Source organism: Propithecus coquereli, unplaced genomic scaffold (assembly GCF_000956105.1).
Source record: "Propithecus coquereli isolate 6110/MARCELLA unplaced genomic scaffold, Pcoq_1.0 Scaffold101, whole genome shotgun sequence".
Lineage (NCBI taxonomy): Eukaryota > Metazoa > Chordata > Mammalia > Primates > Indriidae > Propithecus > Propithecus coquereli.
In genome coordinates this window covers 2831273-2857343 of record NW_012133970.1, presented here as the reverse complement: position 1 = coordinate 2857343, position 26071 = coordinate 2831273, and the positions used below count along the sequence as shown (strand labels likewise).

The following is a 26071-nucleotide window of genomic DNA, read 5'->3' as shown; positions in this document are numbered from 1 at the left end:
CAGCGCCTAGCGGGCCGGGCGGCGGCGCCCAGGCTGAGAGCTAGGGAGCGCGGGAGCGGCGCGGGGACGGCACGAGAGCGCCCCGCGACTCCGGCCTGAGTGGGGCCCCGGGCCGGCCGGCCTGCCTTACCATGCAGCCCCCGAGGTAGAGCCTGGACGGCGCCGAAGAGCGCGGAGCGGCGCGCAGCCCGCCCGCCTGAGACGGCCGTCCGGCCTCGCGCCTGCCTACTCCCTCCAGCCCGGACCCCCCTGAAATATGTTCAGGGGCGCTTGGATGTGGCCCGGGAAAGACGCCGCCGCGCTGACTATCTGCTGCTGCTGCTGCTGCTGGGCTCCCAGGCCGAGCGACAAACCTTGCGCCGACTCCGAGCGGGCGCAGCGATGGCGACTGTCCCTGGCGTCCCTGCTCTTCTTCACCGTGCTGCTCGCTGACCATCTGTGGCTGTGCGCGGGGGCCCGGCCCCGGGCCAGGGAGCTGAGCAGCGCCATGCGGCCGCCCTGGGGGGCCGGCCGTGAGCGGCAGCCGGTGCCTCCTCGCGCGGTGCTGCCGCTGCCGCCGCCGTCGCCCGGCGAGCCCAGCGCGCCCCCGGGCACCTGCGGCGGGAGATACAGCAACCTGACCAAAGCCGCCCCCGCCGCCGGCTCCCGGCCGGTCTGCGGCGGCGTCCCAGAGCCCACGGGGCTGGACGCAGCTTGCACCAAATTGCAATCTTTGCAGAGACTTTTCGAACCGACTACCCCGGCCCCCCCTCTGAGGCCCCCTGACTCCCCTTCCCGTGCCCCGGCCGAGTTCCCCTCCGCCAAGAAAAACTTGCTCAAAGGCCACTTTCGGAACTTCACTCTCTCCTTTTGCGACACCTACACGGTCTGGGACTTGCTGCTGGGCATGGACCGCCCCGACAGCCTGGACTGCAGTCTGGACACCCTGCTGGGGGATCTGCTGGCCGTGGTGGCCAGCCCAGGTTCCGGGGCCTGGGAGGCGTGTAGCAACTGTATCGAGGCGTACCAGCGGCTGGACCGACATGCTCAGGAAAAATATGACGAGTTCGACCTCGTGCTGCATAAATACTTACAGGCAGAAGAGTACTCAATCCGGTCCTGCACGAAAGGCTGTAAGGTAGGGATTGGCGTCCGCGGCCGCAACGGCTGCCTGGGCAGTGGCAGCGGTGGCATTGGGACTGTGATGAGAAAACGAGGACTCCCTCTCTACCCATCCCACCACTCCTGCCGTTCCCAGTGCAGCACTACCAGTGCCACCCGAGGACCCTCCCTAGAGAAGGGGCCTCAGAGATTCAGGTCAGGTAACCACCTGGCCAACTTCTATTAATTCAGGATTTGAGCACCTTAGGGCTGAGGCTTCCTGGCGCCCCCCGCCGCATGAGGAGGGAGGGGCCGCAGAGGCCCTGGGCTGGCAAAGGGGTGGCAGGAGGGATTGTGCTCCCCCAGCCTCCACCCTCATCCAGCTGTGCCCCCTCCTTTCCTGGGCTGGAATTGAAAGTCCTGGGACTGGCTGGTGCAGCGGGAAGGCCAGAGGCAGGAGGAAGAATATTTGGCAACCTAATCCTCACTCTTTGGCTCCTGCCAATGGGTGAGAGGAGGGGTATTCCTGGTGGTGGGGCACATCACACTGTTGACCTTATGTGACCTGAGATGGCTGGCCAAAGCCGAGACAGGTGTAGTCCCATAGTGCCTGTCTTCTCCCAAGGAGGGAACTTGCAGGCTCCCGTCCCCTGACAAAGGAAGGAGCTGAGACCAGGGGACTGTGGCTGGTGGGAGGGCCACTCGATGTTGGTGCATTACAAAACTCCCAGTGCCTTCCCAGTGCCCCAAGGGTGGCAATGGAGGGAAAGCTGGCTTTCTGGCTCCTAGGGACAGAAGAGATGAGGCAGCTGCAGAATGGGCCCTGCCCAGGGAAAAGCCGAGTGTTGAGAAACTTCTTGACCCTCAGCAGGGTTGTTCTGGACAGTATGTGGGTGGGGGCTGCAAACATTTGGGACCTGATGCTACTGCCCTGCTTGCCCAGCCTGGCCAGGTGGCATGTCTTTGAGAGGAAAGAGAACAGCAAGGTCAAAGGGTCAAATGACAAGGAGACCAGGTGGTTTAGTGGCCTCACACATCCTGGGGCTGGGGCCAAGAGCTGGAAAGGGAGACAGTCGTCTCCTTGCCTAGCTCATCTCCCCCCAAGGCTTCGGGGAGGGGTGGAAAGTGCCCCTTTCCAGCCAGCACGGCCCCTGTGGACTTCTGCAAGGCTCCCGTGCTTTCCGTGCGCTCCATAGGGATTTGGGCAAGAGGATTAGGGAGGAAAGGGGCAGCTCCTTGCTCCTGACTCCACTTTCTCCTTCTCCTTTTTCCTGTTCTCGTAACCTAGCAGTCTCCCTCCCGCCTCCCTCAGCCTCAGCTGACTCACTGCCTCACTCACACTACCAAAGGAGATATTCCACTTCTTAAAGGTGTACAGACAGACACACACACACACACACACACACACACTGCCATGCACCACCACCGCCACCCCGGGCAAAGTCACACAGAGATATAGAGACGTCGTCACACACACGCACGTCTCCTCACAGTGTCAGAGACACACAGGCAGAAGTACTGTCACATGAAAAAGGACACATTCCCTCGATGTCAGCCACAGACACATACACTCAGTGGGAGCAGAGGGCTGTAATCCACAAGCAGATGGAATAAAGGATGTCTGTCTTTTGTTGCCCTCCCTCCAACCCCATACCCCCGACTAGTTGTTTCTCAGACACCAGTATGAATGAGAGCCACGTGGCAACTTTTCCATGGGGTTTTCTCCACGTTGCAGTTGGCTCCAAGCTCTGTCTGATCCTGCTCTAAATAATGATCTCTCGTGTTGATTGTTTTTACCATGCAGTCTGATGTAGGAGAAAGACATCTGATCTCTCCAATTCAGGAGGCTTTATCACCTCTACAACTTGTTAGTAGTATGACCTTGGCCAAGTCACTTCACTTCTCTAAGCTTTCATTTCCTTATTTGTAAAACAGGGATAATAATCCTTGCTCTTCCCACTTCCTGGGTCTTTTGTGAGACTTAAATGGGAAGAGGTAGCTGATAGTATTTTGTAAGAAGAATATAACATCTGACGTTGATGTAATGCTTAGGGTTTTCAACCCCTCTCATATGTGTTTTGAGATCAGGGAGCTTGGAATACTAGCACCATTACCTCCACTTTACAGATGAGGAAACTGAGGTGCAGGGGCATCGAGCAGTTTGCCCTAAGGTCACTCAGCTAATGAGCAGGAGTGCCAGGACTCCAACCTGCGTGTTTTGGTGCTAAGCCCATGCCTTTGCCATGGCTTCCCATCAAGTTCCCGATGGCCCTCCCTCCTCTCCTTTGTTTCCTTGTCTGTCTTTCTCCAGCGAGCAAGCGAACTCCTCCTGCTCTCTTGCTGCCTGCCGTGCTGGCAGAAGGGCAGTGCCATCGCCACAGCTTTCTTCCTGTCTTTGCCACCCCTGTTCCAGTGCTCTCTCCCTCAACTGAGGCCTGGACACGCAGGGCTCTCAAATCTAGCCGTATTGCGAACAATAAGGGAAGAAACAGCCCTGCTGCCCTCCCCGCAATTCCCTCTCTCCTCAGCCCCTCACCCCACCTCCCTCACAGGCCTTCTTTGCCGATCCCCTAGCCAGTTCCTAGGCTCCAAGTCCTCCTGTCCAGCCCCCACCCCAAATGAGATCCCTGGGAGATGCCCCACCCTCAGAGCTTCTCCTGAGAGGAGAGCCCACAGCCCCAGGCCAGGACGAGGAGGCTTCCTCTACTTCTGGAAGCCAGCCTGGAGCCTCTGACCCAGAGCTGGGTGACCCCCAGTCCCCAGGTCTCTGTCCTGAGTGCCTTAGATCCTTCCTGGGTGGCCCCAGAAACCCTGTTCTCTGCCTTTGCAATGTCTGCCCCTGTTTCAGGCCACATAGGGCCCCACGAATCATACCTGTCCTCACTGCTGCCTGTGACACCTGTGACACCTCCCGATTTAGTACCAGCTGCAACATTTCCTTAATGTGCGACTGACTTCCTCTCGCACAGCAGAGCGATGTTAACTTAGGCAGGCCAATGCCCATCCCCGCTCTGGCCTCTCCCAACTCCTGGGGTCATGTCCCACCCCTCTCTTATCTCCCTGTGCACCCCCAGGCCCCACTCCCTGCCTTGGCTCTCTTGGCCCTGCCTAGGGTTACTGGACAACCACCTCGCTCCCCCATGGCTCTCCAGCCTCCCGACCCTGCCGTGCTCCTGCCTCATTCTGATTGCCTCTTTCCTGCTCTCAATTCAGAACACTCAGGTTGATGGGAGCAAAACTCTGGCCTCTTCTCTCATAGCTCTTGATCCAAGGGGGGATACAGGCCCAAAGGAGGGGCAGTTCTCTGCTCTCTTACCAGCCATAGGGCCACATAAATAAAGGTTAGTGCCAAGGAAGGATGTGATAGCTTTGCTCTGTTCTGGACTGGCCCAAACCCACCTGGCAGACTATATGTTTGGTTCTGGGTCTCACACTGACTGGGCTGAGAAGGAGGCTGGAACCCAAGTTCTCCTGGAGAGAGTCGAAGGAACTGTTTCACTTGGAGAAGAGGAGACTCGGGAGGACGTGGTCTCTGACTTCCCATCTCAGAAGAGTTGTCGTGGTACAAAGAAGCACGTCCTGCTTGGCCTCAGAGGGACTTTGTAGTTAGAAGATACTAGGTTCAAACCTCGCTCCTTTATTTATTACCGGTGTGACCTTGAGCTAGGGCCTTCAAATCTTTGAGCCTCATTTTTCTCATCTGTAATATGGGGCTAATTCATACCAGCCCTGTGAGGTCATTATTAATGAAAAGTCTGTACAGTACCTAGACCTGGCACATCAGAGTTACTCAGTTAAGATTTCTCCTTCCAAAGAAGGAACAGACTGCCTTAGGAGGAAGTGAGCTCTTGCTTCTAGGAAATGTCTGGCGCAATACAGGCAGACCCCTGGGGGATATGCTGTGGAGGCTAACACCAGCTGATGGGCGGAGTTGGACCAGGTGACTTCTGAGGTCTATTTCAGCCCAGAGTTTAGGCCTGCGAACAGAGCCTTCTCCCTGAACAGCAGCATTGGATGGGGAGCGCTAGGGAAGGAGGTTGGGCCTGACAGCCACACATGGAGAGGGGGCGGGGGGCTGCTAGAGCCAGTGCCTCGCCTTCTGCCCGTACCCGCCGGGGCCCTGCTCTTCCTCCACTCCGGCTGGCAGCTGTTTCTGCCTCACCGCCTTCCTCTCTCATCCCACCTGTCACAGCTTTCCTGCCAAGCAGGACTCCCAGGCTAAAGCTGGAGATGAGGGGTGCTGAGAGCAGGGAGCTCAGGAGCACTGGGAAAAGGGCAGGACCCCCAAGTTAGCCAGTGATCCCTACTGTCATCCAGTCTGGCAGGCAGGGAGCAGTGCCCCACAAGCAGCCTCCCTAACCCAGGGCTCTTGGGACCAGAGAGGGTGCCCTGGTCCCTGTCGGGGGCTGGAGGACAGAAGAGGCAGTCAGTAAGCGGCCTCCTGGGAACCGCGGCAAAGCCTGCCCTGGGGAGGAGCCTCCAGAGCCACAAAAGTTCGTCTCCTACTCGCCAAGGAGTGCGAGCATGGGTTCTGGGAAGGGGCAGGAACTGGGAATCTTGGAGCAGGGACGGAGAGGAGGCACTGTTTATGTCCAGGACAAGGAAACAGCAAATTTTGACTGGGAGTGGGAAAGCGGCTTCCTGCTGCCCACACCTCGCCAGACCTCTCAGCCCCATCCTGACCCAGCCCCATCACAACCCCTATGTTCCTCCCACATTTTAGCCCACACCCGATCCCCATTCACATACAAGGACCCCACAACCTTCCCAGTCTTCTAGTTATCACCCTGGACCCTTCCCAAACCACACCCACACCTCACTCTCCAATCCTTGTCCCTACACCTATACTCCTCCAGCCCCTGCTCCTCTCAGCAGTTACCTCCACCCCTACCACCCCAACCCTTTACCCCCCACCTTGCCCCCTCTTTCAGTCGCTCCCGTCCCACTCCACTCCCCCAACCTGCCATCTCCCCCCTCCCCCCTCCCAACCTTTACCCTAGACCCCGCCCCCTTTTCTGGCCTCTATGCCCCTCACCCCTGGCACCCCTCACACCCCACTCACACTCCACGTCCTTTCTCCCCATCCTTTCTCCTGGCCCCTCTCCCCTCTGCTCTCTTTCCCTTGCCTCCCTTCTCTCTTCCGCATCCAGGGTAGACATGTGCATGGGTGTGCACTCAGACACACAGACACACATCCCCCAGTCTTCTTCATGGCTACTTCCCATCCTTCCTGCAGGCTGGTGCCTGACTACTATAGTCACCATAGCAACGGGAACCTCCAGGAAGGATATACTGGTATCTCCCGAAGGTGGGAGTAGGGCGAGTTAGGTGGAGGAAGGGAGCCCAGCAGCCTCCCACCCAATACCATGGTCTGGCTGGAAAAGTCTGCTGAACCCGGTGGAGGTGAGGGTGAGGAGAGGGAAGACAGTGAGTGGGACTGAGATTAAAGGAGGATCGGAGATCTCTGAACACTTCATAAGCATGAGAGGGTACTTCTGAGCCATGTGGGTACGTGCCGGTCCCCTCCACAGATGTCAGTACCTCAGGGCAAGGGTGCACCCGCTCTTTTACATGGGGATGGGGATGTAGGCTGACACCTCAGACTCAGGGCTGGGAGTTTGCCCTGGAAAAACTTCCCTCGGGGCAGTTCTTTTGTGTCCCCACCCTCTGAGGCTGTTTACCTGCTGTGTGCCATGCAGACTGGGCATCAAACTGCCCTCCCCAGCTCACTTCTCAGCCACATGCGGACTCCAGTTGCCAGTGTTCGCCAAAAGCCAGGGGCAGCCTCTGCTTCTGGGGACAACTCTGGGCCCTCAGAAGCACCTTGTCCAGTGCTAGCCGGTGGGTCTCTGGGGAATGGGTATGTTCTCACTCCTGTGTTACAGCCATGCAGACCACAATGTGTGCACGAGGCCAGGGAGGCTGGACCAGCCTCTTCTCCCTGGGCATAAGAGGGGGTTCAGAAAAGCCTGAATTTTTTGAGACCTTGAGCCAGGTAGGTGCTTAGAAGGGAGAACAAGGGCGTCAGGTGAGCTGTAGCTGGCCCTCGGGAGGGAAGGAGTTACTGTGGAGTGACAGGGACTGCCAGGGCCAAAATTCCTGCTGGAATGGATTGTGAAGAAAGGAGCTGGAACTTGAGCCACAAGTCTCTGGGCCAGAAGTTGAGGCCAACTGGCTCCAAAGAAGAAAGGGCTAAGAAAGGGAAAGGAAGGAAGGAAACTGCAAGCTTTGGAGTGCCTAGGAGATGCCAGGGGCTTTGTATATGTTCATGAACTCATTTCATCCTGACGATCATCCTAGTAAGCAGGCACTGTCATGATCCCCATTTTACAAGTGAGACAGCTGAGGCTCAGTGAGGGCAATGAGCTATCCAGGCCACATGGCCAAAACATGGGAGGACTGGGATACAAACCCAGGTCTGTCTGTTCTTTCCTCAGTGCACAGATGTATAAAGAAAATGTTATTATTCTCCTCCAGCTGTCAGAGGCAGTGCCTAGCTGGCTGCTGAGAGGCCGAGGGGTGAGAAGTTGGGCAGACTGGAGAGGAGGTCCAGCAGAGCCTACAGGGCCTACAGGATGGGGGAGGGTGCTGCTTCCTTTCTACAGGTCTCGGGGTTAATGACAGCAGGCCCCAGGTTCTAAGGCGATGAGTTCTGGAGAGGGAACAGGCCAAAACAGGGCATGGGCAATAGGCAAACCTAGGGCCACTGTAGGCTTGGGCTTGGTGCCTCCTGGGTGGAGTCTCATCACTTACCAACTCGAGACCCTGGGCCAGAAACTATAGCTCTCTGGGCCTTTCACAAAAGAGCTGCTGGAGGATTAAATGTAATAATAACCCATTTAAAAAGAATGCATAGTAAATATTCTATAAATGGGTTTGTTGTTAAAGAAGATTGGGGCAGTGGACAGGAGCTGAAAGAGAAAGGTTGGCATAGATTTAGGATTCAAGATAAGGTTGTAGATGGATTACAGATTCTGAATGAAGGTTTGGAGAGTATTTATTTATTTAGAGACAGAGTCTCACTCTGTTGCCTGGGCTACAGTGCAGTGGCATCATCCTAGCTCACAGCAACCTCACTCCTGGGCTCCAACGATCCTCCTACCTCAGCCTCCTGAGTAGCTGGGACTGCAGGTGCGGTTTTGGGCCTTGTGTTACAAGCCCAGGAAAGACCTGAGTGGACCCTTAGGGGCCTCTAGCCCCTGGCTGAGGCCAGCTCAAAAGGAAAAAAGTGAGATCAAGACTGATAAGAGGAAGGAAGTGTAAAGGGAGGAGGCAAGTGGTAGGGAGGGAAGAGGAAGTAGCCCCCAACCACCGATCACTCCCACCCCCTCTACTCCTTAACTTGGAGGTCTCTCCTGATTGGTGACTCAAAAGTTCTAAGCTGTCTTTGGTGTACCTGTGGGGGTGGGTGATTCTGGGAGTTCATGAGAACCAGGGAGGTGGCAGGTGCCAGAGGGCACTGGCCCAGGAAACAGGAAACATGTTGAAGTCCAAGATTGCTCTGCTGAAAATTGGTTCCATCCAAAACTGGCACTTTAGGGGCCCTCTGAAGTGGATCCAAAGTGAGGACCCACCAACATCCTCTATGTTCAATATCCGAGCCTCTTGTCCTTGAGACCCGGATAGCAACAGGAAGAAGGAAGGTGTTTGTTCCCTCCTTTTTCTACAAGCTGTGCAAAGGAGATGGGAGGAGCTGGGCTCATCTTGCCTGGGGGGAAGGTATGGCTGTTATATTCTCAGCCCCAATCTGCTGGAGGGGTCAACCAGGACAGGAGAGGAGAAGGTGCCCTAAGCAGGCCTAATGTCGCCCTGAGCCCCTGGCCTCGACATCCACTTCACTCCAGCATGTACAATTTCTCCAAATCCTTGCCCATGCTGGTAGAGCTGGAAGGGAAAGTGAATGCAGTGAGGCTTTGTCACCCCAGAGCCTGTCGAGGCCTGGCCTTGGCTTTTTTGGATGCCTGGCTCCCATGCCAGGGTTTTGGTGAGCCCATGGCCTTGGATACCTCAGCTTCTCTTGGGAATTGAAGGAAGTGCCAGCCCACCAATTCTGCCAGGAGGGGGCCATTCGATGGCGGTAGGTGTTACCAGTGTTCCCTGTCTTATTTGGTTTTAAGCAGATAGCATGGCTACCTATCTAATCTGTGAGAGGTGAACATGTCTGTTTCGTGTTGAACTCAACTAAAATTTCAACCAACTTAATCCTTCAGGATTAGTATAGACTCAGAATCTTTTTAAAATGTCTTTTTTTTTTTACAATTACAAAAAAAAGGTCTTTGAGAAATTTTGGAAAATAGAAAGATAACAGGAAAAACTTCCCAGAGACACTTAATTTTCTTATTGCGGTAAAATATACATAGCATGAAATGTACTAGTTCAAGTATTTTTAACTGTACGAGTTAGTGGCGTTAAGTACATTTGCAGCATTGTACAACCATCAACACTATCCATTTCTAAAACATTTCCATCCTCCCAAACAGAAACTCTGTACGCCTTAAACAATAACTCCCTATTCCTCCCTCCCTCCAGCCCCTGATAACCACTATTCTATTTTCTGTCTCTATGAATTTGACTAGGTACCTCATATAAGTGGAATCATACACCATTTGTCCTTTTGTGTCTGGCTTATGTCACTTAGCTTGATGTTTCCAAGGTTTATCCATGTTGTAGCATGTTTCAGTGCTTCTTTCCTTTTTATGGTTGAATAACATTCCATTATATGTCTATGCCACATTTTGCTTATCCTTTCATTTGTTGGTGAATATTTCAGTTATTTCCACCTTTTGGCTATTGGGAATGATGCTGCTCTGAACATTGGTGTACAAGTATTTGTTTGAGTCCCTGCTTTCAATTGTTTGGGGCTTATACCTAGGAGTAGAATTGCCAGATCATAGAGTAGTTCTATGTTTAACTTTTTGAAGAACTGCCATCCTGTTTTCCACAGTGGCTGCACCATTTTACATTGCATTACATTTTACATTATACATTCTGCACCATTTTACATACGTACCAGCAGTGCACAGAAGTTCCAGTTTCTCCGTGTCCTTGCCAAAGATTGTTATTTTCTGGGTGTTTTTGATAATAGCCATCCTAATGGGTGTGACTATATATTTTTACATAGTTGAAATCATACAAGTTTTTTTTTACCTTACTCTTTTTAACTTATTGTTAAACTGAGTATCTTTCCATGTAATTAAATATTTATAAACATCATTCTTGATGAGTGTACAATATTCCATCACGTGAATGCAACGTAATTTACTTAACTAGCCCTCTATTGATAGATATTTGTTACTTCCAACTTTTTACTCTTATAAAAAATGCTGTGATGAATATCTTTGTTCATAAATCTGTGTCAGAGCTACAGTTCTTTTTTACCAATAAATGCTATCTCAAATCCTTTTTTCCTTATTTCTCTACTATGGTGAGTTTTTAAAATCACAATAATGCATGCTCATTGTACCAAATCTAACAATACAGAGGTTTGTAAAGAAAACATTAATGGCTAGGCACGGTGGCTCACACCTGTAATCCTAGCACTTTAGGAGGCCGAAATGGGAGGATCGCTTGAGACCAAGAGTTCGAGACCAACCTGGGCAATAGTGAGACCCATCTCTACAAAAGAATACAAAATAAATAGCCGGTTGGGTGGCGCATGCCTGTAGTCCCAGCTACATGGCAAGCTGAGGCAGGAGGATCACTTGAGCCCAGGAGTTGGAGGTTGCTGTGAGCTATGATGATGCCACTGCACTCACTCTAGCCCGGGCAACAGAGCGAGACCCTGTCTCACAAAAAAAACCATTAATAATCCTCCTATTTACTCCCCTCCCAGGCCCACTGCCCTGAGGTCACCAATGTTAACAATTTGGAGTGTGTTCTTCTACTCCTCTCTCTAGGCTTACATAAACATCTACACACAAAATGACTTTTTCTTTCCTTTGTTTTGCATACAAATTAGAGCATAAACATTAATTCTACAGGATGAAGTTTCTTTTGGCACTAGACTTACAGAATCAAAGAGTGTTAACCATTTTAAAGCTCTTGACACACATTACCAAATTTCTTTCAAATTACTAGATTATTCTGGTTTATACCTTCACCAAAAGTGGAAGACTAATTTAGCACATTTTTCCAATATCGGCTAACATGTCTTTAAAGCTTTACTTATTTAATAGTTGAAAAACGGTGCAGCATTGGCTTTTCATTTGCATTCCTTAGGTCAGAAATTTGCTTTTCTTGTTTATAGGCCGTTTGTATTGCCTGTTTTGTGATTCGTCTTTTCATGTTTTGTGTTTTTCTTACTGATTTGTATGTACTCTTTTGTATATATTAGTGATATTAACCTTTTTCTGATCACATTTGTGGCAGATTTTTTTTCATTTGTTATTTGCATCTTAGAACTCAAAGGAGAGAATGGGAAGGAAGGGAACTATCCCAGCCATTTTATGTCCTTTATCTTACTTAATTCTTACATCTGCCTTCTGAAGTGCATATATATTATCTCCCCTTTACAGAGGAGAAAACAGGCTCAGAGAGGTTAAATGACTAGCTCAAGGTCATCCAGCTAGTAAGAGTTGAGCTGGGATTTAAGTGGCAGCAGACAATGGTACCACCCAATCTGTGCTGGTATAATTATACTACAGGTAAAGCTTTGTGCTTGTTACTTTACAGACATCGTTTACAGAAAAGTAAGAGTAGGTACTTTTATTATCTCCATTTTGCAGATGAGGAAAGTGTGGATCAGGGAAGTCAGGTAATTTGCCTGAGGTATTGTAACTGGTAAGAGCAGACCTGAGATTTGGACTGCAGGACTGTTTCAGTTTAAAGTTGGTTGACCCTGTCTTCCCATTGTACATGTTTGCTCCATAGGGACCATCTTCTTGGATCCAAATTTAGGCCCAGAAAGAGAAAATGCCTTTCTCACAGTCATATAGAAAATTAGTGGCAGAGTCCCTGCCTCTTGACAGGTAACTTGTCCAAGCTCGCACACCTAGTGGCAGAGCCAGACTCTGAACCCAGCTCCATCTGGCTGGAGCAAAGCTTCTTGAGGAAGAGCATTTATGGAATAAGCTGGGGAGAAGGAGCGATTGGGTGGAGTTTATAGCCGCCCTGAGGCTTTCTGAAGGAATGGACTCTGGCATTAGAGTCTTCTAGCAAGGCTGTTCCAGAAGCCCCCAGAAGTAGGACCTAGGACAGGAGAACTCATGCCTTAAGGCAAGAAAACCTTTCTACTGGAGACATCTTGCCCTCCTTTCACCAATTGCCAAAGATTAGAGCAGGAATAGTGAGCCTCAGGCTCTGGGTAGGAACCTGGTGGGTATGAAAGAAGCAAAGCGGTGTTTGCCTTTTTTAACACCTTCATCTCCCAGGAGGTGTGTGTGTGTGTGTGTGTGTGTTTAGAGGAAAGAGGGAAGGGAGTGCTTTGATAGGGAAATAGAAATTATCATTTGTAGCCCCTACTATCCAAATGCTCTTCCCCCCACCTCCACTTAAAAAGAAAATCTTACTCATATGGGGAATGGACTGAATAGAGTGATTTTAGAAAATCACCCCCTGCCCCGATCCAGACCTAGAAATCTCCCCAACTTGACCTTAAATTCCATCAAAAAGAGATTTGTTTGAGTAACAAGCTTCAATGGTGGTAGTACATTGAAGGGACCGTCCCGAGGGTAGTGTGGTATATGAGAGCTTGGGCATTGAAGTCCAGGTAAACCTGGCTTCAAGTTCCAGTTTGAAATCTGTCTGCTCTGTACAATAGTTGTTGAGACCTTGAACATATTCTTTAATCTTTTTTGGAACCTCGTTTTCCTTGCCTTTGGAACTAAGAAATAGGGTCATTATGCGGCTTAAATGACATAAAGCATGCTAATCTCTTAAGAGCACAGTGCCTGCAAAATGGAAAGTACTCAAGAAATGCTAGCCACCATTATTAATATTATTATTATTATTATTGGCTGTGGGCCTTGGGCAAGTTATTCAAACTCTTTGGACCTCCCTGTCCTCATCTGTAAAGATCTGTCTCTACCTCGGGGGGTAATTGTGAGGATTCAATGAGTTAATAAATGTCAGGGTCAGGTGCTTAGAACAGAGTCTGGCATATAGGAAGAACTTAATAAATGGTAGCTATTATTATTCTCACCTTAATTAGATGTGCTTAATCTAAATGATTGCTTAACACCCAGTTGAGATTGACAATACTGGGGTAGGCTACTTAGGAGCAGGAAAAGGTGGTTTGGGAGCGGGAGGCGAAGGTCTGGAGCGGGAGTGGGGGATTAGGAGCCAGAAGACAGCTGGAGGGATTCTCGTGAGTGAGGGCACAAAGACATGCTTAGATGGGAGAGGGAGACGGCAGAGAGGAAGGTGGAAGGACTCCAAAGTCCTTGATTTACCTCATCACCAAAGACCAAGCACAGCTGACAGTCACCTTTGATCAGGTCCCTGTTCTCCCCAGCCTCTTATCTATCTAGCCAGGCATGGCATTTGGGGAAGGAGGTAAGGCAGGAAAAAGGAGCTGGTTTTATGGTGATCCCTGCAGAAGGCTGGAGATTGTTTCCTAGCCTGGGCCGAGGTCTAGCTGTGTGGGCAAACAGATGTGCAGCTCAGTGGAAACTATGTTTGTCACTGTCACACTGGCACCATTCCTGTGGTGACCTGCACAACCACTGTGCACAGAAGCTCCCAAAGCTCCCCTCCTCTCATCTTAGTTCCTCTCTTTAGCTATGGGACCCCTCGTTAGCTCTCGCTTACCTGGCTTAAGCCCATGGCCCAGACAGTGGTGATGGAGTAGGTGATCCAGGGCAGGGCAGTGTGGGCTGAGTCTGGCGAGGTTGGTCGCCGGGTCAAGTCTTGGGGATTTTGTTTTGTTGTTTTTGAGGTTCATGGCTGCAGATCAGTTTATGTTTTTATTTAATTTTAATTTTGTCGAAGTAATATATGTTCATAATTTTAAAAGGCATTTGCAAGATACATATATATATATATATATATATACACACATATACATATATGTGTATATGTGTGAGTGTACACACATACACCCCTGAGCCTCGCTCTTCAGGGTTAAACACTTGAGATTCTTTTGGCTGTTTCTTCTGATATTTACCTCCACATTTCTAAATGGCATGTCAATATGCTATTTCTTGATTTTTCTGTTTTAAATATCTGTTGACTTTTAAAATTTGATTAGAAGAGGATTTAGCTCTTTTACTACGAGCAGCACTATCTGCACACACATGCTTCCCCTCTCCCTATACACTCAATATTGGCAAGTCACAATTTCTGCTTTTCACAATATTCCATGTTTACATTATTAGGATTATAAATATTGTTCATAGCTGTGTCATGTCGAATACTGTGATTACATTTCCTTCGTTGGTCATCTTGTTTTCCTGGAGTTAATAATTGCCTCTTTTTTCCTGTTTGTTTAGTGTTCTATGACTTTTTGCTAATGTATGTCCAGTTTCTGCATCAGAGCTATAAAATCTCATTCAAACACATTCATAACCCATTATTTTCACTTTTTTCTTGGAGCTCTCCATCTTGTTCCAATTTGAGCTCGTTGCTAGAGGCTCAATTTTCAAATACTTGGCGAGCACTTCCATGTGTATACCTCCTCTACTTGGGAACCCATCTCTGTGTGAGAACCTGAGGGCAATACATGGATGAGTAAGATACAGTCCCTGCCCTCAGGGAGCCTACAGTCTCATTGGTATTTAATTCATATAGATGTCTCACCAGAAGGATTGGGCTCTGTCTTAGGACTTTGATCTAGAAGGTCCCATACTCCAGACAGGCCTTTCCTTCTCTGCCTCCAGTGAGTTTCTAGAATATGATACAGTCCCCCAGAGAGCAAATGTGATCTTAGGCTACATTAACAGAAGCAGTTTCTAGGCCAAGAGGGCTGATGCCGCAACTTCAGTTTGTGTTGATAAACCCTATCTGAGGATTGTGTTCAGTTGCAAAGGACACAGAAAAATGGACTCATCTGAATGTGAAAAACTAGGATAGAAAAAGGGACTGGAAACCACATCCCTTGAAATAGTTGAAAAAACTGGGGATGCTTGGCTTCTTGAAAGAGTAGTCTACACGTAGCTATCTCCATTTTTCTTCCCTAACATTCCCTTTTCAATTTACTACAGTGTGGTTTCTGCCCCCACTGTTCCACTGAAACTGCTCTCCACATAATGAGACTGCCTCTTAATTCCCCAAACCAATATGTTCCCATCTAAATCCTTATCTGTTGACCATTTCCTGTTCTTGAAATTCTCTCTTCCCATAATTTACAGAATGCCACTCTCTTCTGTTTCTCCTCTAATCTCTTAAACCAGCCTCTGCCTTCATCTGATTACCTTCCTCCACCTGCCCCTTAAATGTTAGTATTTTCTAGGGATCTACTGTTGATCCCTTTCTCTCTCTATTCACTCTCCCTAGGCAATACTATCCACTTTCTAGGATTCCACTATCACTGTTATCAGTCAGCGTGAGCTAGGTTAGGCTCTGGTAACAAGAACCCCTGAATATTTGAGGCTTCACAAAACAAATGGTTATTTCTTGCTCATGATGCATGTCCGAAACAGATCAGCAGGGCACATCTGCTCATGATAGTCACCCAAAGACCCAGGGTAGTAAAGGGTCCGTCTCAACACTGCTTCCGCAGTCAGCATTGGAGGAAAGAGAACGTGGCAAATCATGTACCAGCCCTTAAAGCTCCTCCCCAGAAGTGATCCATGTCACTTCAACTCTTATTTCATTGGCCAAGGTATGTCATAGGCCATGCCTAACTTCAGAGGGTATGGAAAATTGTAGTCCTACTGTGTTCTTAATGACTAAACCCTTAACTCCTGATGACTGCCAAACCTTTATACAGACCCTCCTGAGTTCAGAGTACTGTGACCAGCTGTCTGCTTGACATTTTTACCTAGCTGACCCACATATACCTCAAAGTCAATATGACCAAAAACTGAATTAATCTTCACTTTCAAGTCTTCTCCTCCTCCTGTTTTCTTTTCTTTAATAAATGAAACTTCTATTTATCCAGCTACCCAAGCCAGAAGCCTGGTAGTCATCCTGGACTCCCCTCCCTCTCCTTTATTCCCCACATCCTTAAGTAATCCTGTTGACTCCACCTGTTTAACATCTCTTCTCACATCCACCCCTTTCTCCCCCTTTCTTAATTCTGCTCCTACTGCCTTAGTTGAGGTCCTCATTGTCTCTCACTCAGATTGTTGCAATAGTCTCCCTGGTCTCCCTGCCTCCAGTCTCGATGACTACACTGTATCATCCATACTTCAGACAGAAGTCTGAAAAGTTATTAGTCACAGAAGTGGTAAGCAATCTTTAAATAAGCAATTATTTAAAACCCATTGAAGACTCTTTATTGCCTATAGGATAAAGCCCAGCTCCTCCTCAGGTTCCAGAGCTTATCATGGCCTCTTCTGCGGCCTCGTTTCTCATTATGCCCCCCTTTGCACCCTCTAACTATGCTGAACTACCTGTAGTGTCTGAGCCCAGCACTATTTCACACCTCCAGGCCTTTGTGCCTGCTGATTTCTATGCTTGAAGTGCACTTGTTCTCTCCCTGTTCCGCCTAGTGAACTTCTACTCATTTTTCCAAGCCCTAACTCAAGCCTCTCCCAGATGGAGACATTTTCCTGTCCTTCAGCCTTTAAAACACAATTGATCACTCCTCCCTTTATGCTACCACTGTACCTACTCGATCCGGATGCTCCTTGACGTATGATTGAGTAATAAACCCATTGTAAGTTGAAAATATTATAAATCAAAACTGCATTTAATACACCTAACTTACTGGACATCATAGCATAGCCTAGCCTACCTTAAATGTGCTCAGAACACTTACATTAGCCTACAGTTGGGCAAAATCATCTAACATAAAGCATGTTTTATAATAAAGTATTGAATATCTCTTGTAATTATTGAATACTGTACTAAAAGTGAAAAACAGAATGATTGTACAGGTACTCAAAGTATTGTTTCCACTGAATGCATTTTACTTTCACACCATCGCAAAGTCAAAAACTGTAAAGTTGAACCGTCATAAGTCAGGGACCATCTGTACTACTTCTCATAGTAACTTGTAACGATTGATTCACATAGTTGTCTCCTTTGCTCCTTGAAGACAGGGATCTTCTCTTACTCATCTCTATTATCTGTAGCTCCCAGCACGATGCCAGGCACTCAGAAGATGTTCAGGAAGTGTTCGCATGAACAAATGAATGAGAAAACCAGATTCAGAGAAGTCTACAAATACCTGCAAGGTTGTCATGGGGGACAGGAAGGTGACTGTTCTGTATGGCACCAGAAGAGCCAAGTGCCATGAGCGAAGACCCAGGGAGGCATTATCTCAGCTCAAAAGAAGGAAGAACTCCTTTAACTGCTAGAGTTGCCCGAAGATCCGGGCTGTCCTGGGAGAGAGTGAGCTGCCCGTGACAGGTTTATAATCAGAAGCTGGATAGTGCTTGGCAGTGATGTTAGAGTGGTGGAGTGATGATTCTCATGACCCCTTCCATTCTGGAGCAGCCATGAACTGGCCTCCTCTGCTCACCTGATTGACACAGACTGTCTAGGTCCCTTCAGAGCTGTCCCTGCATTAGGGACACTACTTCTCCATCAGGCCACCCCCCTTCCAGGCCTGGCCCACCTAGCCACTGGACTTTGAGCAGATGGAATAAGAGGCTTGGTTGGAGGTGCAAGGGCCCTCTCGAACTGTGTTGAGTCTAGGTTCTCACCCACCTCTCCAACCATCTCTCCTGCCTTTCCCTCAGGCCAGGCCGGGCCACTTTGACTCATGACTGCTAAGTCTGAGAAGCAGGACAGCTGTTGCTTATTTTTACAGCCACTTAAATAAAGCCCCATCATCCACCTGGATTTGTCCTGTAATGCCTCTAATCCCAGTCTGACTCTGCCAATCCCAATGAACTACTGCTGTCCTGAGAGTTACATCCATGATCTCTTTCCTCTGGTTGGGGCGACTGATTTTGACCTTATGCTTTTCTGATATAACTCTTTGAAAGCCCATAGTTGGGACTAGGAGCACTTGACTCTTTTCAGACCCTGCCCAAGGGGTCCCTCACACACTTCTACATGTGCTGATGGCTGCAGTGCAAAGAGGCATCAGGTTAGCAGTCAGGGTACCTCCCTTCTCACCCTGGCTTCGAGTTGATTTCTTGCATCCATCTGACTTGGCTAAGCCAGTCCCCTTCTTTGGGCCTCAGTTTCCCCATGGGTAAAATCTGAGGGTGGGGTGTACCACAGTGTCTGTAGACGGTGGATTTCATCCCCAAGCCGAACCCACGTTGCTGTTTTGCCTCCACAAGCTCTGCAGCTGCAGCTTCTGGCCAAGGATCCCGGGGGTACATTAAGAAGACAAGCAGCCATGAAGTGAACATCTACAGGGAGGGTTTGGATGGGGAAATAGGCCCTAGGGAGGGAAGCAAGTTAGAAACCAAGGAGGAAACTGCTTACTTCCTGGTTGTCAAGAACTGAAGCTTTCCTCCCGGGAGGGCTTTCCAGCCCCAAAAGCGAGAAGCTCAGAACGGCCTCCATTTTCTAAACCCTCCGGCCCCAGGTCCTGGCTTTGGGGTGTGCAAGTGTGCATTCAAGCAGTTCCTTCTGGAGGAGAGTAGGGATGAGAATGCCCTGTCCAGGGCTGTAAGGCAGGGAGCCCGAGGGTGAGGCTCTCTAGCTCCTCCCACTTCTCCCCAAACTGGCAACTGCGGAGCCCAGGAGGGGCGGGGATCCCCCTCACCTCGCCCCACCCATCTCAGGAGTGGCTCCGCAGCCCAGCGGGGAGGAGGGGGGACAGCCTTCCTAGCTTCCTTTTTGGGTTAATTGGTGTTCCCTCTAGTTACTCCCTGCTTCCTTCCCCTCCCAGTTCCCATAGCAACTGGGCTGTAGCAGCCAGAACTTGATTGAGCCCAGCAGTGGCCCGACTGAGGTGGGGAAAGGAGGGCACTGCCAGGCCAAAGCTTCCCACCCCACCCATCCCCCGCTGCACCTCAGGGGTCCAGGATGGTTAAGCTCAGAGGACAGGGCATGATGGAGAAGCTTTTTCTGCCAGGGCCGGAGGTGAAGAGCCTGACAGCCCAGAGCAGCCCTGGTTCTCTCCAGCTCTTCTCCCCTACCCGTGCCCTGTGTCCTGCCCGTGAGTTTTGAATTCACAGTTGCTGGTAGGATCATTCAGTATGGAGAACCCTAGAGTTGGAGTAGGGAAACCAGGTTTCGAGTTACTCCCTCTGCCACTATCTTATGTGGCTGTAAACAAGTCCTTCACCCCTTTCTGGGCCTCAGTTTTCCCATCTGTAAAATGATGAAGTAGGACTGAACTGATGGTTCTCAACTGTGGCTGCACACCGAGGTTGCCTGAGGTGTTTTGAAAAACTACAGATGTGCAGGCTCCAGCCACAAGGATTCTGCCTTACTTGGTCTGGGGTGTGATGTGAGTCAGGCAGGTTTTTTTTTTTTTTTTTTGAGACAGAGTCTCACTGTGTTGCCCGGGCTAGAGTGCCGTGGCGTCAGCCTAGCTCACAGCGACCTCAAACTCATGGGCTCAAGCAATCCTCCTGCCTCAGCCTCCTGAGTAGCTGGGACTACAGGCATGCGCCACCATGCCCGCCTAATTTTTTCTATATATTTTTAGTTGTCCAATTAATTTCTTTCTATTTTTAGTAGAGACGGGGTCTCGCTCTTGCTCAGGCTGGTCTCGAACTCCTGAGCTCAAACAATCCGCCCGCCTCGGCCTCCCAGAGAGCTAGGATTACAGGCCTGAGCCACCGCGCCCGGCCAGCAGTATTTTTTAAAAGCTCTCTGAGTGATCCTAATATGCCGCCAGAGTTGAGAAGCTGGAGAGCAAATAACCTACACGGGTCTCGCAACTGACTGTTACCTGGTTCTGGGACATTTCTTCCTTTCCCTGCGTGCCCCACCTCCAGCAAGCCCCACAGCTCTCCTAAACCTGACCCTCCTGGCTTTTCCCCTCCTTGTAGATGAGCGTCCAGGCGCCTGTGACTGCCCAAACAACCTTCCTCCCTGGCTCAGTCCTAATGCAACAGGGCAAGCTACCTAGGCCCATCTAAGGAACAGGCTGCAGAGTCTAAGGCAGGCTTATTGCCCAGGCGGTAGCACTGAGAGCTAGACCTTTCACCTTAGAAGGCCCCCGGCCACCTGTGAAGCATGAGGGCCAGCAATGGCCTCAGCCGGCTGTCGGTGGGGCCCAGGAATTGGATTACCTCTGAGCCCCGGATCGCTCTTTTTCCTCCATTCCCCTCATTAGCTCCTTGCCTATTCCTGCTTCGCCACCCACAGGCCTGGTGTCCTCCCCAAGCAATCTGCTCACCCACTTGTTGCCATGGTGACTCTGGCTGGGGGTGTGGGGACTCAGGGGGGTCGTCTAATTAAGGAGAAAGGCCACACTCCCACTGTCAGACCATCCCCTCCCCTCCCCCACCTTTCCTGCCTCCCTCCTTTCCTCCCTCCTTCTGGGAGCGGATGAGGGGAGCGCCCGGCCACCATAGCCTATTACTGGGCTAGTTGCAGTTGCCTGGGAGGAGGGCAGGGACTCCACTAGGGCCTCCTTACCTAGGAACAGGAGCACTGACCTGGAAGAGCCCAGGGAGAATCCCACATGGGCCTCTGAGCCCCACTGATGGATGCAAGGTGGGGGGTGGGGGCGATTCCACAAATTTTGGGGTGAGGGTGAGGCAGTCTCTGGGTCTAGGCTGCAGAAGTTGGGGCAGAGGCCGTGGACAGAGACTCATCTTGGCACTCTGGGGCCCAAAAGATGGAGGCAGGGGTCTCTGTGATTTCGTGTTCTTTCCTGTCTTACTTCTGTTTGTTTCTCCTACCTGTCCTGTGTTCTCTTATCCCTCTTTCTTACCCCTGCTTTCTTACATTCCCATCTTTCTCATCCACGCTTATTCCTTCTAATCCACCCCTTGCTCACTCTTACCCCGTCTCGCCTACTCCCTCTTTCTTACCTCCTCCTCTTAACAGCCCCTCTCACCCCCATCTCGCCGTCTCTTGTCTCTTAGGTCCCTACTCTTGATTACCCTTCGTCTCCTCTCACCCTCGCCCCACTCTCTTACCCCTCACCTCCCTCACCCCTCCGCGCCACTTATTCCCTGCCTCTTTCTCCCCGACCCTGTTCTTTCCTACCCCCGCTATTCCCAACAGTCCCTGCCCTCCACCCCACTCTTTCGCACCCTCTCTTTCCTGCACACCTCCTGTCTTTTACCCCTTACCCCGCTGCTACTCTCTTGTACCCCTGAAGCCCCTCTCTTCCTGCCCTCTCTCCCCCACCATTTCTCTCTTACTCTGCCTCTTATTTGCACCTATTCCATTTTACTCTCCTTTGACACCCTTCTCATTCCTTTGCGCATATCATTTATCCCAATAATTTCATATTTAGGAATTCATATAAATAAAATTTAACACAAGTGTGTAAGAGATGTGTCTACAGAGATGTCCACTGGATGACTATTCATAGTAGTGAATACTTGGAAACAAACATCCGCGAACAGAGATCGGTACCTTTTCCATTCCATTCACACAGAACCATTCTCTGTTCTCTTAGCACACCACGCATCGCTGCCTCCATGCCGTTGCCCAAGTGGTTGCCGCAGCCTGGAATGCCCTTTTGCCTTCTCTCTACTTTCCCATCTAAAATCCTACTTTGAGTCCAAGCTCAACTATTCTCCCCTCACTGAAATCTTTTCTGGCTTCTCTGCTTGCTTCCCTCCAGTGGTCCATGGTTTGCCCTCTCCTGTAGTATAGATCATATGCCATAGATCCAAGTTATTTCCACGAGAGTAGGGACATGTCCTCATTTACTTTTCCTGTTCATTCAATCAACAGTGGCTAATAAGACAACCCCATGTCTGCTTACATGCTACTCACATTTTAATGGGGTTGACAGAGAAACAAAACAAGGGAGCAAAGTAATACTTGTGGTGAAGAAACAATTAAGGAAAAGAGAGGATTATGAGGGTGGCATCCTCTAGTGGGAGTGGTCAGGGAGATCTTCTTTGAGGAAGTGACACTTAAATTGACATTTGAAAGGTGAAAAGGACCCAAGTATGCCAAAAGCGGGGGAAAGAGAATTCTAGGCCAAGAGAGCAGCATGTGCCAAGGCCCTAAGGTGGGAAGAAGTAGGGCATGTTCAAGGAAAAGAAAGAAAACCTCTGTTTGTAGAGCATGATGAGCTTGAAGGGAGAGATGGAAAATGAGGTTGGAGAGAGAGACAGGAGCAAAGTTATTCAAGGGCCTGAAGTCTGTGGTCAGAAGTTTGGGTTTTAGTCTAAATGCACTGGAGGGTTTGAAGCAAGGGAGTAACATGATTTGATTGCGTTTTGAGAGCATGCCTACTCCTGTGTGGACAGTGGATTGGAAAGAGCCAGAGCACAGGTGGGGAGGCCAGAGAGCAGGCTGTCACCCAGGTGAGAGATGATAATGGCCTGCACAGAGGTGTGGATGTGGAGCTGATGGACTGGGTTTGGGGGTCCAGGGAAAGAGAAATAAAGGCCGACATAGGCTTCGTGGCACTTACTGAAATGGTCAAGACTCGAAGGTGACAGCAGATTTGGGATAAAAAAATTAAGAACTACATTTTAAAATTTAGAGCGTGTTAAATTTGAGATGCCTGTAAGATACCAAAGTCCCAAGCGATGCTTTGTTCCTCGGGGGATCGATCTGTGCCACAACCCACTACTAACCCCTTGCTTCACACAAGGCCAGTGTGGGACCGCACTGCCCAAGTCCATGTTCACAGTGGAGTTATTTGTAGTTTGGTGAAAATGTTTAAATTAAGTGTAAGAAAGAGTGACAAAGTGCTTCTAAGACCATGTTGCTCAGAGGGTGGTTGAAGGGCCTCCTGCAGCCAAGTGACCTGGACCCTGGTTCAAAAATGGAGATTCTTAAGCCCACCTCAGTCCTCTTGAAGCTGAAATGGAGGGAGCCATCTGCATATTTAACCAATGCCCCAGGGGATTCTGAAGCACACTGACATCTGAGAACCATTGCTGCGAGGAACAACTATGAACCTAGAAGGCTCCCCTGAAGATCCCAGGGCTGGATGCAGGCAGGGCTCTGATCAGTCCCATGCATGAGAGTCATGTGGGCATCATGTTAAAATGCAGATGGTGACGTGGCAAACTGGGGCCGGTGCCTGAGATTCTGTATTTCTCACAAGCTCCTAGGTGATGGTGACGCTGCTGGTCTAGGTCCACACTTTGAGTAGCAAAGAACTAGATCAGTGGTTCTCAATGGGAGACGATTTTGCCCCCCAGAGGACATTTGACAATGGCTGGAGACATTTTTTTTTGGTCGTCATAATGGGTGAAGGGAGAGAATTGCTGCCGGCATCTAGTAGGTAGAGGCCAGGGAGCTGCTCAGTATTGTACAATGCACAGGACAGCGCCCACAGCAAACAATGATCCCACCCAAAACATCGGTAGTGTCACTGTTAAGAAACCCTGGGCTTGATGATAGCCAAAGAGTATGGAGCAGGGAACCTTTCTTAACTAGGACCCAGTGCCTGGTAGGGATGGGCTAGATGAGGAACAGGAAGTGTACCTATGAAGTGAAACTGCAAAGCAAAGATTCCAAATGAAATGTAGCAATGCCCATGATGTCTGCTCTGTACCAGATCTGAAGCCAGCAGGACCGGGCATGGATTAAGTAGAGCTCAAAGGCAGTTGTGGTGCCTGGCAAGGCAGATTCCTATTTTTATTAAAAACAACCGCTCACATTTCTGTACTTTACAGTTTACAAAACATTTTCGTATGTGCCATATTATTTGATCCACACAACACCCTGATGACATAGAGCAAGGATTATTCTTCTCATTTCTTTCTTGAATTTAAAACCTCAGCACCATCAGCCAAAGAAATGTTCGCTGAATTGAACAGAACTGAAATTTGCCTCATTACATTACATACAGGTAACCTCAGACAAGTCAGGACACCTCTTTGGACCAAGTGTGAAATGATAGGGTTGGGTGGGATGACTGGTAAGGCTCCTTCCAGCTCTGACATGGGAGTAATTTTGTGATTTTTGCCAACAAACAAATTCTGAGTCTTGGATGACTACCGACTGGGGTACTGGGGGAGACTGGACTACAAGATGGGAGATCTTAGGGTAGGAGGTAGTGGCCTTGACCCAAACCCTTCTTCTCTAGTCCCTGGATCCTGGGGTTAGTTCGGTGAGGCCCCGTTGAGAGACCACAAGTCTGCCCCCCCATCCCTCTCCTCTGAGGTGGGAAGGGGCTGGCACGTGGGCTGATGCTCTTTCCTCTCCCCACAGGCTGTCTACAAGGCCTGGCTGTGCTCAGAATACTTCAGCGTGACCCAGCAGGAATGCCAGCGCTGGGTGCCCTGCAAGCAATACTGCCTGGAGGTGCAGACCCGGTGCCCCTTTATACTCCCTGACAATGAGGAAATGGTGTACGGAGGGCTCCCTGGCTTTATCTGTACAGGTAAAGGCAGGGCACTGGGGAAGAGGGAGGAGGCTGGGGGCCCAGGGCAGGCACCAGGCCAGGGGAGTGGGAGCAGGGAGGACAACAGGGTAGTCAGGTCAGAAGAAGGCCAGTGGCTGGAGGAGTGAGCAGCGAGGTCCCCAGGTTGGAATAGGGAGAAAGACCAGAGTGTCCATCTCTGTGCATAACACGCCCAGCCAGGGAGTCACTCTGGAGAAACTGGCTGGGGTCCCCAGGAGAGAAGGGCTCAGAAAGGGAAAGTGCGGGGGGCTGGGGGAAAGGAGTCTTGGGTAGGGCTCCCCGAGCAGTCCGAGCTTTGAAAATCTCCTCTCTAGGTTGAGACATAGCATCGGCCCCTGAGCACCCCACCACACCTTCCTTATCCATTGGCAGGGTTGCTGGATACTTCACCAAAGCGGCCGGAAACCAAGTGCTGTGACGTGCAGTGGGTCTCCTGTGAGTCGGAGAAGAAGAAGTTCAAGGAGTCTGAGGCCCCCAAAACCCACCACCAGCAATTCCACCACTCCTATTTCCACCACTACCACCAACAGTACCACCACTACCACCCCCGCCATGACCTCCCGGGCCGCGTCAGCCACAAGCCCTCCCTGCTGCCGGTCTCTGGGGGTTCCCGCCTCAGCCCCAGCAGGATTCGGCTCTGTGTCCTTGTTCTCATGCTCCTCCATACCATGGTGTCCTTCTCCAGCAACCAGGGTGGCGGGGGACTGGGGCTGGAGACACTGCCTGCCCTAGAGGAGGGCCTGACACGGGAAGAGTGACAGTAGGGAAGGAGAACAGACCTCCACCACACACTGACATCAGCTCCAGCCCCCCAGGTGGGAGGGAGGGGGAAATGGGGGACCGCACATCCCCCCCGACCTACCCCCACCCCAAAAGCAGCTCCAACAGAACGGCCAGAGGGCCCGAGGGAGCTGAGAAACTCATCCGGGAGAAAAAGGCAGGAGCAGCAGGTGCCCCTCCCAAGACCCCGTCTATGGGGCTCAGCAAACAAAGGGGGGCAGTGGGGGCTGGAAATGCCCGCCCCTGCCAAGAGCCCTGACCCCAGGGAAGGAGGCTGCTCACCCAGCCTCGGCCCTGCAGGGAATGTTGGGGGGCACAGAGGGGAGAAGCTCTTTCCCCCCCTCCACATTCCTTTTGTTGCCAGGATCCTTAATTCCCTCCTGCCCATATCCCTACAGGCGACGGCAGACAGTGCAATGGCCCTCCTGCCACTTCAGTGCGCCTTGCCCCACCTGGGGCCATCACAGGTGACGCACTAGGCTGGGAGATGAGGTGCGCACAGCCACAGCTAGGTCGGGGCCCCAGTTAAGCTGTGCCCCACCACCCTAGGCAGTGAGGGGTAGGAGTGGGGTACAGAATGGGCGGTGAGAGAGAGTGAAGACAGGGAAGGGGGAGAGAAGAGGACAAATGTGGACAGAGGGCTTGGAGAGATGGCCAAAGGGGCTACTGCCACCTGGCTTTGGAGAGGTGGGCTCAAGAGCT

At 50.5% G+C, this 26071-nt stretch overlaps 1 protein-coding gene across 1 annotated transcript; it reads left to right on the top strand.

Moving 5' to 3' along the window:
* The first annotated feature begins 256 nt into the window (after window positions 1-256).
* Window positions 257-25413, top strand: FAM155B (family with sequence similarity 155, member B). The gene is made up of 3 exons (XM_012643456.1): window positions 257-1117; window positions 24397-24568; window positions 24962-25413. Exons 1-3 carry the CDS (start codon window positions 257-259, stop codon window positions 25345-25347), a joined length of 1419 nt encoding a protein of 472 aa, XP_012498910.1. The 3' UTR covers window positions 25348-25413.
* The last annotated feature ends 658 nt before the right edge of the window (window positions 25414-26071 follow it).